This window comes from Pleurodeles waltl, chromosome 4_1, assembly GCF_031143425.1.
Source record: "Pleurodeles waltl isolate 20211129_DDA chromosome 4_1, aPleWal1.hap1.20221129, whole genome shotgun sequence".
Lineage (NCBI taxonomy): Eukaryota > Metazoa > Chordata > Amphibia > Caudata > Salamandridae > Pleurodeles > Pleurodeles waltl.
In genome coordinates this window covers 201578359-201592056 of record NC_090442.1, presented here as the reverse complement: position 1 = coordinate 201592056, position 13698 = coordinate 201578359, and the positions used below count along the sequence as shown (strand labels likewise).

Sequence of the window (13698 nt, the reverse complement as noted above, 5' to 3'; positions counted from 1 at the left end):
AGGACTGCTAAGCTGAAAACCCCAGCAGAGAAGAAGGAAGACAACAACTGCTTTGGCCTCAGCCCTACCGGCCTGTCTTCTGCTTCAAAAGAACCTGTACGAAAAACAACGACGCATCCAGCGGGTCCAGCGACCTCTGACAACCCCAGGGGACTACCCTACACCCCAAAGGACTAAGAACTCCAGAGGACAGTGGCTCTGTCCAAAAGAAACTTTCAACCAAGGACTCCCACCTCACCCCGGATGCGCGAGACCCGACCCCTGTGCACCCGATGCCCATGGCCTGTGTCAAGGTGGTCCACCCAGCAAGAAAGGGTCCCCATGCGATTGGAAGCAAGAGCCCACACCCTGGGTTGACCACACCAAACCTCCACAAGGACGTCTGCAGAAAGAATCCAGAGGACCCCCTCAACGCGAGTTCCGGACGAAGATATCCAACGTCTAAAGGAACCACTGCATCCACAGCCCCCGGGCTTTGGAGAACCTGACCCCCGGCGCAGCATTGACCAGCAGACGGCTCTCTTACCTGTCCGCCCCGTGGTGTGCCCGAGACACCCCCAACATCGCCTGCAGCCTTTAAGTGACCCCTGGGGTCCCCCTCATTGTGTTGCATTGGAAACCCAATGCCCTATTTTCACCCTGCACCCGGCCGCCCTACTGCCCCTGAGGGTGTGTATTTGGTGGATACTTGGGGCCCCTCCAGTCCTCTCTTGGACCCACCTGGTCTGCCCTCCGAGTCACGGGTACTTGCCTGCTGGCTGACCGGATTCCGAGTACCCCCTATCTCTGTAGGAGCCCACGTTAACTTGGTCTCTGCACCCGACCGGCCCAGTGTTGCTGGGTGTTTGGGGTTAACTTGAACACTTAATGACAGACCACCTAAACCCCAGAGATAGGAACTGTAAGTCGAATACTTACCTGTAAAACTGTACAAACATTTCTTCCCCCAGGAACTGTTGAAAATGTAAGTGTCCACTTTTAAAATAGCTTTTTGCCATTTTAAAGAAAACTGTACACATTGTTTATCCCATTCAAAGTTCTGATTATAACTATGCAAAGTACCTTACATTTTACGTACCTACCTGCAAACTGAACCTTGTGGTTCTAGAAATAAACAAAACATATTTTTATATATAAAATCCTATTGGTCTTGAGTTAAGCCATTGAGTGTGTGTTTCTTCTATTGCTTGTGTGTGTACACTACCCTCTGATAAGCCTAACTGCTCAACCACACAACCACAAATAGAACATTAGTATGATCTATTATTGTCTGTCAAACCTCTGGGGAACCCCTGGACTCTGTGCACACTATATCTCATTTTTATATAGTACATACAGAGTCAGCTTCCTACATTGGTGGATCAGCGCTGGGATCTACGACTTTGCATTTGCTGGACTACTCAGCCAATGCCTGATCACACGACCAAATTCCAAAATTGCTTTTAGAAAACTGATTTTAGAATTTTACTATTTTTTTCCACATTGTTAAAAGTCCTGCTAGGGCCTTGGTTAAGTCCCCTTAGCACCTTTTTTTAAGTTTAAAGGTTTTGGTAAAGTTAGGATTTAGTTACTAGAAGTAGTTTTTAGTTTCTGAAAAAAAAAAACCCAACTTTAGTAACAAAATGAGTAGCTCAGAGGACATGATGATGGAACTCAACCTCACCCCTTACCACTATCTTGGGATGAGAGAGTTAAGGAATCGCTGCTGCCTCAAGAAAATCAAAACAGGTTCCCACCCCACCAAGGTCAAGCTCCAGGAGCTCTTGGCAGAGTATAGTAGGGACTACCCTGTTGAGAAGGAAGACCACCCCTCAAATGGGGAAGAAATTAGGGATCAGGGTGATGAACCCCCCTTCTAACCTAACTATGGAGACCAGGGTTCCAAGATCCCTGTCTCCACAGATAGTACTCACAGGATCGGGATCTTCCACAGGGGATTCCAGCTCATCTGGGAACCTTGAGGTAAGCCTCAATGAAGAGGACATCCTTTTAGCAAGGATGGCCAAAAGATTAGCTTTGGAGAAATAGCTCCTGGCTATAGAAAGGGAGAGAACAGAAATGAGTTTAGCACCCATTAATGGTAGCAGCAACATAAGAACTAGGGACAGAGAGTATTCTGACACCCTTAGAATCCGCAAAGGGATTGTTCCCAAATAGGAGGATGGTGATGACATCACCAAGTGGTTCATAGCCTTTGAGAGGGCCTGTGGAACCAGACGATTAAAAAAAAGTCTCACTGGGGAGCTCTCCTTTGGGAACTGTTTACTGGTAAGTGCAGGGATAGGCTCCTCACACTCACTGGTGCAGATGCTGAATCCTCTGACCTCATGAAGGCTACCCTGAGTGAGGGCTTTGGATTCACCACTGAGGAGTATAGAATTAGGTTCAGGGGGGCTCACAAAACCTCGAGCCAGTCCTGGGTTAATTTTGTAGACTACTCAGTGAAAACACTGGATAGCTGGGTAACTGGAAATGAAGTGTATAACTATGATGGGATTTACATTCTGTTTATGAATGAACACATTTTAATTAACTGCTTCCATAAAATGTTGCATCAATATCTGGTAGACCTAGGTCCAATTCCTCCCCAACAATTGGGAAAGAAGTTAGACCACCTGGTCGAGACTAGGGTAACTAAGACTTCCACTGGGGGTGACCAAAAGAAAGGGGTTACAAAGCCTGCCCAGGAGAAAGTGGGTGACACTCCTAGAAATAAGGAGAAAGATCCCTCAGTAGGCCCCAAAAACCTGTTCAGGTGGGTGGGTCCCAAGACTCATCTAAAAAAATAATAATAAAAAAAAAAAAGTGGGTACCAGGATGAAAACTGGGATGCCACTAAGGCATGGTGCCACAACTGTAGACAGACAGGGCACCACACCAAGGACACTTCTTGCCCCAAAAACAAGCACCCTAGCAAAACCCCAGTGGTGATCTGTGTAGCCATTGGGGATCCCTCCTCAGATGAGGAGGTCCTCATAGCCTTCAACTGGAAAATGGGCCCAACAGGTGAGTTGGAGATTCCAGAGGGAAGTAGACACTTCCACCACCTACTGGTGAATGGAATCGCAGCCACTGCCCTGAGAGACACTTGTGCCAGTCACACTATTGTGCATGACAGGCTGGTGCTCTCAAACCAGTACATCCCAGGTGAGACTGCCAGAGTAAGGGTTAGCCCAGCAAGGTCACTAATAGGCCTGTGACTTTAGTGCCCCTAGAAGTGGGTGGGACCTTTAGCTGGAGAAGGGTGGTAGTCAGTACAGACCTCCCTCTTGATTGTCTCAGTTGGAAATGACTACCCCGAGGTTAGTCAGAGCCCAAAAGAGGAGTTGGTCCAGTACCAACCCTCTCCAAAGGATTCTGGAGGTACTGCCCCTGCAGTGTGTAAAGGTAGGCCCCAGATGAGGAGAAAGAGATAGCAGTGCAGGAAAGGTGGAACACCTTTAGCCAAGGTTCCAGTTAGCCAAGGAGATTCTGCTCCAGTAGGGGAGAAATCCAAAAGTGGCACTGGTAAAGTCCAACTTGACCCACAAGAAGTCCTGACTAATCAGGCAACTGTTAGGCATGAGTGGGTGGCTCCTCAGCTAACAGAAGAAAGAGTGGAAGAAGGGTGTTTACTACAAGATGTAGCAACCCCCCACTCTACCACAGCAGACAGGCACCCTGAACCCGAAGAAGCCTGTAACTTAGCCCCTTCCCTTGTTGGTGAAGAGCTAAAAGTGTGGTTCTGAGCACTGACAGCTGTCAGTGGCCTCTGCTGGGTGCTAGCCTTTATGTCTGCACTGTCCTTGGCATGGTGCTCTGACCCCAGGCCAAATAGCAACATAGGCCCCCTCACCCTGTAGGTCATGGTGAGGTAACTCCAACCTCTTTGGGTAAGCTGGGGGTGACTCTGGCTAAAATAAGATTAGCAGACGTTGATACCTCTAGCCCCAAGATAAAATGGATGGGTTAAGACACTCAAAACACAGACAAGAAGCAACTCAGACTGGGTTCTTTCACTGCTGAGGTAGGTCAATTCCCAGAGGGAATGACCTAGACAGGAGGCTGTAACAATTGTCTCAAGACCTTCCTATATGACTTTGTCAAATTCTGAAGGAGCACTGTTGATGCAAATCTATAGCCCAGCAGTAAGAAATGAAATGGTGGGCAACACAGGGTCATTGTGATCATACAGTCAACATACTGTGGTTCCTATTTCAAAGCCCACTCACAAGGTACACATTTTTTAAGACAAACTATTCTGGGCCCAGCCACTAGAAGGTGGAATTGTGCAAATAATATGAATCTAGAGGACATTTCATGCTGCAAAAAAAAAAAAAACGGATTTCGCAGACGTGCTGACCAGCAAGCATAACATCCACTACTTCTGGAGGAAGCTCAAACACATTCAACTGGTGTTGTTCAATCTCCAAGCATTAAGGTGTAGTTTGTCACTATTCAGGTGCAGGACACTGCCCTGTTGCAGAGACAGGAGGTCCTCCCAAAGAAGTAAAGGGAGCCAACAGCAAATGCTCGGGCTCAGCAGATCACAGTTCCAAACTCTACGGGCCCACATCAGGAACTATAGGGCGAGTAAGGCTCAGTCCCTGCTCACCTCTTAAGAACTAGGGGCAGCAGCAGTGAGACTGCATACAGCAGACCAATGTTTGCCTACGGGCAGAGGGGGTGTCTGTTAGGGAGCGCTGAGGCAGAAACCTTGAATGTGCAGCAATTGTGATACTACAAACTCTTTGCAGTGGGAACAAGACACCTTAACCCACATTTGGATACAGATGCCATTTGTGGTGTATGAAACCTACTGAGCTTGTGCGTCCTGTCATTTAAAGAACCTGCCAGCAGAGATCCCTCTGAGCTCATGCCACCTCCAGAGGCCCAAGATCCACAACCACACACCTTACTTTGTGCATTAAAACACAGTGGTTATGTTGTCCATCAACACATGATCTGACTCCCCATTGAGGGATGGGAGGAAGGTCTTCTAGAACTTTACACCATTTGGTTGGCTTTTGAAGACTGTGGCAGTGCTCCTGCAACCTGGAGTGGAAGGAGGCCTCCAACTCAGCAGAAGAGCGAGTCTTGATTTTGGCAAACAACCTGCCTGCTTCCTGTGCTTGGCGAAATACAGTTATTCCTCTCACACCCAAATGGCATTCTTCTGCCATCTGGAGCTTTTGTCACAAGCATTTTAGTCATGCCTAAACCTAGACGGCACTGGCAGATGCTGCGCAGAACTGCAACAGATATCTGCTTCCTTCAACTGTAGTACAGCTGGAAGTCTGTGGTGTTCAGGGGTGATAATTTCCTAGCACACTATATGGAAAAAAGATTTTTCAGTTGGTGAAACACTTAACAGTTTGGGAGTAGAGCACTGAATCAGAGTCAAAGGGTGTGAAAAGAAAGGAACTGATATAAAATGGATGAAGTGGTGCCTATGTATAGTTCCTTGCCATCCCTTGCAGAGGTGGTGTGAAGCTGTTTCAATGTCTCATGGCACTACCTATTAATGAGCGGGGGCAATTGTTAGAAAAAGCTTTGCATCCAGACTTGCACATCAAAGGGAGGGGAGGTGTAAAAATCTAAAGGTGAGGCATCTGCAGCTGGAGGTCTCTTATGCTGAAGAAAGACAGCTATGGAAAAACGTCATGACACACACTGAAACTCTTACCACTGCTGCATTATCTCTGGACTCATCCATGATGTCTTCCAGTTGCATAAGAGACTCAAGGTCTAGATCCTTTTCCTTTTCCATTAATTCTTTCACCTTCTTCCGTTTGCTTTTGCTGCTTCCGTAAACACCAATATCACTTCGAGGACTCAACACCTGGTATTATTTGCAATGAAAAAGAAAGAAAATGCTTGAGAGAGGCAACTATAAAACAGGATGAATAAGTATCATGGTAATGTGAGATACCATTTAATGTTATCAACATTACCTGTAAAAGAGTGTAACTAGAATTCTTCTTTAGGAAGGCCCGTCCTAAACGATCTCTCCAAGACCAGGCAGTCACAACCTGTGAATCTACTTGTGGCAATAAATCAAGGCGCACAGGTATCAGACGACCTTTTGCTAACAAACTCTCAAGCTGATCCAAGTATGCATAGTGGGTGCCATTCTGTAGAATGAAAGATATAGTTCTGTTAACTTGGATCTTGGCATTCCTCATTACATGCATGTAATGCTAAATTATTGTTAACCAATCAGTCTACATACTTTAGGAAATATGATCAAGGTTAATGATTAACAAATTAATTACCTTCAATAAGACCCTTTTTGGTGGATACTGTAACCAACTCTAACCACAGATTTCTCATCTTTTGGATTCTTCAAGGTACATGATTGGATCTGGAATTTTTTTCTGTAAAAGCTCCTGCACACAGACAGATGGAGCCCTCGGGCAACACCCCTGCATCCTGACATCAGTTTTATCAAGATAACTTTCACAGATAATAAGCCATAGACAAATCCATAAAAAGATATTGTGATTATTTGAAACAGAACCTTATGACCTACCAAAATTCTACTTCACAGAACAAGGAGTTAGACAACAGTGCAATTTTGCTGTTAGATGGAGTACCCACAACAGAGAGATACTAAAGGCAAGTAACTTGTCCTTCTGATTACCTCTAATTGTAGGCTGCTCAGCTTTTGAATAATTAGCCAAGCGGTAACACGCTGGTGCGTCTAAAGAGTAGGCTTTGCAAGGTCTGCAGAACTGAACTTGTAAAATGGTACTGCCTGCTGACCAGAAAACCAACAGAACAGAACTTGGTAATGGTGTGGACAGATAACCATGTAGCAACCTGGTAGATGTCCAGCCAAAGCCATACTGGCCACCTTTCTCTGATCTAATAAGCAAGGAGGACCAGATGAGCTCCTTTTTAGCCAAGGGAAAGGACATCTTGGTTTAGTGGACTATCCATCGCAATAAGGTCTGTTTCTGAACTGTCCTTCCCTTCTTTGCAAACTGTGGATACTTCTGCGGAACAGAGCTTGGGTAACAGCGCTTCTGGACAGCGGAGCAGAAGTAACAATAGCTTGCCAGAACTTCACAGAGCACTTGGTGGTGACTCCCACAAACAAATAAACAGGCTGAAACTCCAGATGGGCGTGTAAATTCTCCAACTAGGGTTTATCATATAAAAATACAGACTGCGGGGGATATAATGCATAACATAAAAACAATAGTCTAGCCTCATTTGTCAGATTCTTATGATATTCTTGCAGAAGATGACTGCTCTTCACTTTTTTTTTTTTATAAGGGATGCTCCTTGGGATGAAGAAATAATAATGCAAGCATTTTCCTCCTTACTGCAGAGGCTTGCAGAGGCAGAAACACATAGGTCTCTGTAAAGAAATGGCTCCCTGTTGCAGTTACCCCCCACTTTTTGCCTGATACTGATGCGGACTTGACTGAGAAGTGTGCTGGGACCCTGCTAACCAGGCCCCAGCACCAGTGTTCTTTCACCTAAAATGTACCATTGTATCCACAATTGGCAGACCCTGGCATCCAGATAAGTCCCTTGTAACTGGTACTGCTAGTACCAAGGGCCCTGATGCCAAGGAAGGTCTCTAAGGGCTGCAGCATGTCTTATGCCACCCTGGAGACCTCTCACTCAGCACAGACACACTGCTTGCCAGCTTGTGTGTGCTAGTGAGAACAAAACGAGTAAGTCGACATGGCACTCCCCTCAGGGTGCCATGCCAGCCTCTCACTGCCTATGCAAGTATAGGTCAGTCACCCCTCTAGCAGGCCTTACAGCCCTAAGGCAGGGTGCACTATACCATAGGTGAGGGTACCAGTGCATGAGCATGGTACCCCTACAGTGTCTAAACAAAACCTTAGACATTGTAAGTGCAGGGTAGCCATAAGAGTATATGGTCTGGGAGTTTGTCAAACACGAACTCCACAGCACCATAATGGCTACACTGAAAACTGGGAAGTTTGGTATCAAACTTCTCAGCACAATAAATGCACACTGATGCCAGTGTACATTTTATTGCAAAATACACCCCAGAGGGCACCTTAGAGGTGCCCCCTGAAACTTAACCGACTATCTGTGTAGGCTGACTGGTTCCAGCAGCCTGCCACACTAGAGACATGTTGCTGGCCCCATGGGGAGAGTGCCTTTGTCACTCTGAGGCCAGTAACAAAGCCTGCACTGGGTGGAGATGCTAACACCTCCCCCAGGCAGGAGCTGTAACACCTGGCGGTGAGCCTCAAAGGCTCACCCCTTTGTCACAGCACCGCAGGACACTCCAGCTAGTGGAGTTGCCCGCCCCCTCCGGCCCCGGCCCCCACTTTTGGCGGCAAGGCCGGAGAAAATAATGAGAATAACAAGGAGGAGTCACTGGCCAGTCAGGACAGCCCCTAAGGTGTCCTGAGCTGAGGTGACTCTAACTTTTAGAAATCCTCCATCTTGCAGATGGAGGATTCCCCCAATAGGATTAGGGATGTGACCCCCTCCCCTTGGGAGGAGGCAGAAAGAGGGTGTACTCACCCTCAGGGCTAGTAGCCATTGGCTACTAACCCCCCAGACCTAAACACGCCCTTAAATTTAGTATTTAAGGGCTCCCCTGAACCTAAAGATTTAGATTCCTGCAACAACAAGAAGAAGGACTGCCTAGCTGAAAACCCCTGCAGAGGAAGACCAGACGACAACTACTGCCTTGGCTCCAGAAACTCACCGGCCTGTCTCCTGCCTTCCAAAGAACTCTGCTCCAGCGACGCCTTCCAAAGGGTCCAGCGACCTCTGAATCCTCTGAGGACTGCCCTGCTTCGACGACGACAAGAAACTCCCGAGGACAGCGGACCTGCTCCAAAAAGACTGCAACTTTATCCAAAGGAGCAGCTTTAAAGACCCCTGCAATCTCCCCGCAAGAAGCGTGAGACTTGCAACACTGCACCCGGCGACCCCGACTCGGCTGGTGGAGAACCAACACCTCAGGGAGGACCCCCGGACTACTCTACGACTGTGAGTACCAAAACCTGTCCCCCCTGAGCCCCCACAGCGCCGCCTGCAGAGGGAATCCCGAGGCTTCCCCTGACCGCGACTCTCTGAAACCTAAGTCCCGACGCCTGGAAAAGACCCTGCACCCGCAGCCCCCAGGACCTGAAGGACCGGACTTTCACTGCAGAAGTGACCGCCAGGAGTCCCTCTCCCTTGCCCAAGTGGAGGTTTCCCCGAGAAAGCCCCCCCTTGCCTGCCTGCAGCGCTGAAGAGATCCCTTGATCTCTCATTGACTTCCATTGCGAACCCGACGCTTGTTCTAACACTGCACCCGGCCGCCCCCGCGCCGCTGAGGGTGAAATTTCTGTGTGGGCTTGTGTCCCCCCCGGTGCCCTACAAAACCCCCCTGGTCTGCCCTCCGAAGACGCGGGTACTTACCTGCTGGCAGACTGGAACCGGGGCACCCCCTTCTCTCCATTGAAGCCTATGCGTTTTTGGGCAACACTTTGAACTCTGCACCTGACCGGCCCTGAGCTGCTGGTGTGGTAACTTTGGGGTTGCTCTGAACCCCCAACGGTGGGCTACCTTGGACCAAGAACTGAGCCCTGTAAGTGTCTTACTTACCTGGTAAAACTAACAAAAACTTACCTCCCCCAGGAACTGTGAAAATTGCACTGTGTCCACTTTTAAAATAGCTATTTGTGAATAACTTGAAAAGTATAGATGCAATTGAAATGATTCAAAGTTCCTAATGTACTTACCTGCAATACCTTTCAAACAAGATATTACATGTTAAATTTGAACCTGTGGTTCTTAAAATAAACTAAGAAAATATATTTTTCTATACAAAACCTATTGGCTGGATTTGTCTCTGAGTGTGTGTACCTCATTTATTGTCTATGTGTATGTACAACAAATGCTTAACACTACTCCTTGGATAAGCCTACTGCTCGACCACACTACCACAAAATAGAGCATTAGTATTATCTCTTTTTTACCACTATTTTACCTCTAAGGGGAACCCTTGGACTCTGTGCATGCTATTCCTTACTTTGAAATAGCACATACAGAGCCAACTTCCTACAGTCTCTTTTTATGGTAGTGTGGTCGAGCAGTTAGTCCTATCAAGGAGTCATGTTATGTTATGCATTTGTTGTACTTACAGAGGCACTAAATGATACACGTAGAAAAGTACCATCTTTCTAGCATAGTTATTCCCTTTTTTGCCTCATGTAACGCTGCTGCCAACCCCAGACACCGTTCTGCCATCCTACTGGTGTGTCTGACTCAGGCAGAGGAAGGCAGAACAAAGAATTTCCTGCAACGGAGAGGTATGACCACCTCCCCCTGTGTATTAGGTGTTTAAGGGTGGGAGTGGGGAGGCGTCTAAGCGCCACCAGACTGCTTTGAAGGGAACATTGGTACCCTTCTTGCATAATCTGGTTTGCATCAGTTCAGGAACCCCCAGTTCCCACTCTGGCACAAAACTGCACAAAGGACAGGGGAGTGACCCTCCCCGACCCCCTCCCCCCTGTCCAGCTCCACCCCTAAGAAGGTGCACAGAGCTTTGCCGGTGGCCCCTTGATTCTGCCATCTTGAAAATAAAATGTGCAGAGGCCCGTTGGAGCATCTGACTGGTTAGGCCAGGCAGATTACGTACCCGACCACCTGAAAGCTTTTGCTATCTGGACACCTATTCACTATCACTAAGGGTAGCCTGCACTCCGTATAGGGTGCCACACTCACAACTGAGGAGTATAGGATTAAGTTCAGGGAAACTCGGAAGGACTCCTCTCAAGACTGGGTAGACATTTGTGGCTCTGGAAGGCTGGTTTTATGGTAGTAAAGTGCAGGACTATGAAGGGCTGTACAACTTAATCATGAGGGAGCACATCCTTAATAACTGTGTATCTGAAAAGCTACATCAATATCTGATGGACTCAGATCTGACCTCTCCCCAAGAACTGGGAAAGAAGGCAGACAAATGGGTTCGCACCAGGGTGACTAAGAAAACTCACAGAGGGGGTGACCAAAAGAAGTCGGGTTCTTCTAAGACCCAGGAGAAAGATGGGGAAATAGCTACTGAAAAGAAGAAAGAGTCTTCATCAGGCCCACAAAATACTTCTGGGGGTGGGCCCAAATCCTCTTCCAAAAAGAAACCTTGGTGCTTCCTGTTAGGGGAAAAGGGGAAAGGGCAGGTGATAGCAACTGCCCTAAGAAAAGCACTAAGAGTTCTACTACCACTCCCCCTAGTAATAGTACAGGTGGCAGTACTTCAACCAAGGGTGTGGTTGGGTTCACCTTAGGTACTACAGTGAACTCTGGCCTAGTCTGAGAAACCACTGAGGCTGTCCTGTTACCAGAGGGTGGCATTGACCTTGCCACTCCGGTTGCCTTGCCTTCTAATATGAGGAAATACAGGCATTACCCCTCATAAATCGTATTGAGGCAGAAGCTTACAGGGACACAGGTGCCAGGTGTAGAAAAGCGCCCCATGGGCATGGTTATTCCCCAACTTTTTGCCTGGTATCAGACGCTACCTTGACTGAATGTGTGCTGGGATCATGCTAACCAGGCCCCAGCACCTGTGTTTTTTCCCTAAACGGTACCATTGCTTCCACAATTGGCACACACGTAGTGTAATGGATCCTGTTTAGTTTTAATGAGAATCAGGAGTTTAGCTTAGCCATTGGCTTGCAACCCAGTGCCCACGTCACCTAGTGACTTTTAACCTACTTAGCTTGCTCTGTTTTAGCACATTTATTTAATTATTTCTTCCAGAATGGCTGCCTTATTTATAGTTAGGAAGATGTTTTAGTTTCACGTTATCAGTGCCACTCTGTAAACATGTCACTATCAGCGTCAAAGATAAATGAGATATGTAGGTATTCACATCATGTACTTTCCCACTTTCGTGAAAGTAACATAATGTACCTTTTCAGGGAATTGTTTATATAATTGTCGCCTCAAACATGCCTTCTTATCTATTGTTTGGGAACCTACCTGAGTCAAGGGTCCTACAAGTTCTGTATAAATACATCTCACACAGACAAGGGTATCAGAGGGATTCCTACCAGATGTCAACAACGCTATCTATGCTACACATCACTTTGATGCTGACCCGGTCTTTGTGTCACCACAGAGTCTGATCTAGAGAACTCATTCCAAGGTTACGAGGGTTGGGGGGGTTCTTCTCATGGACATGGTACTGGCAGACTAGGTTTAACACACCTAGTTCTCTTTAGGCTGGAGATCAGGTTTATCACACTAAGGTATTGGGGTTTATTTCACACCTATTTTACATCTTATGTTATTGCAAGATGGTGGGGGTCTTTGTATTCATGACTCTCGTTTTTACCATTCTGTTTCCTGCATCATTCATTATCCTAATCATTGCAGCCCATGCAATTTACAGTAAATTGCAGTCTTGTTAATAAAACGTATTGAAAAATTTCATGCATCTCCTTTATTGCCTGTGTGTGACTGAGACATGTTGCTCATGTGAAAAAAAGGGTAATCTCCGTTTAACCACAACCTCCCGGAGATATCACACTCTTGAGTCCATGTGGAAAGGCTGCCACAAATCACCTTTTACTGTTTAGGTATTTGGTGAGGTACTGCTTGTGAGCCGGGAGGGTTGGGCAGACAGTTGCGAATTGTTGTAGGATTGGTCTAGTCGCCTAAAAAACAAATGTGCTGTCATCCCTAAACCACTAGTCTTGCCTAGAGCAAGTGTCCAACTACGACATGGTGCCACCAACGAGGGTGTTTAGACACTAATTTACAGATACCCTCAATATCACTGCCTCACAAACAACAGGTACTCTAAGTAGCATTAAACGGAGGCATCCATGGTCTTGGGGCAGATCCTACTCAGCTGAACAGGGAGCGCCTAATTAGGCTATAGGTTGTTCAACCTGTAACTGTTAAAAGAATTTACTGCCCCACTTGGTCTTCCATCTCTTTACCCATTAACACAATATGGCTAACGCCACAGACATTCCTGAGAATGCCAGACAAGCATTAAACTATACTTAGTAGCACATGGCATAACAGACGAGGGCAGGAATGTCACATTCATCGCAAAAGCTAATGGGGCTTACCAAACAGAAACATTTTATTCTTGGGTCACCTTTCCTCAGGAAGACCAAAGATCATACACATTCCACACGTAGAGAATTGCAAACATACCACGCATACTAGTATCTTGAAATTCCGAATACTTATTAAGAACAGCAGAACTAGTTTAACAGCGCCCCACCGCACGTAATACAACCCGTGAGATTAGGTCCATTAGGGAACGAAGGACCAACGCGGCCTATGTTTGCCACATATACACCTCACCCTGGTGTACAAAACATGCAAGCAGCTGATCTGCACAATCTATATCTTGAGCTAGTAACACTATATAGACAACATGTTCAGTTCGTAATGCGAACTCTGAACAGAACACCAGCGTGTCCAGCACCAGCTGGATACCAACTGACTACTACTGGGATTAATCCACAAGAGTACATCATGGGCAAAGTGCCCACAGAATGAGAGAAAATCCAGTTCTGGATAGCCCAGAAAACGAATCAGCTGAAAGCTGTGTTTCCCCATACGGGACCACAGGAAAAACAGAATTCTTACAATGTGCTTGCCCTTCTGGATGGTTCCCTCGGTGGATGACTGCGCCACACGGGGTACAGTCTTCGTTGCGATTTATACTACCACGCATGGTACCCCGACACTTGCCATTTACAGGAA

At 46.9% G+C, this 13698-nt stretch overlaps 1 protein-coding gene across 5 annotated transcripts in view; it reads right to left on the bottom strand.

The window, feature by feature from the left end:
• KDM5A (lysine demethylase 5A) overlaps window positions 1-13698 on the bottom strand; it is a 610286-nt gene that overhangs the window by 179188 nt on the left and 417400 nt on the right. For all 5 annotated transcript variants that reach the window (XR_011202239.1, XM_069228130.1, XM_069228132.1 and 2 more), the window contains 2 exons: window positions 5934-6113; window positions 5666-5821 (listed from right to left, as the gene is read on the bottom strand). Coding sequence is in view for 4 of the 5 variants with exons in the window: in XM_069228130.1 (XP_069084231.1) it covers window positions 5666-5821; window positions 5934-6113 (336 nt within the window). In the remaining variant the exon portion in view is untranslated. The remainder of the gene's footprint in view (window positions 1-5665; window positions 5822-5933; window positions 6114-13698) is intronic.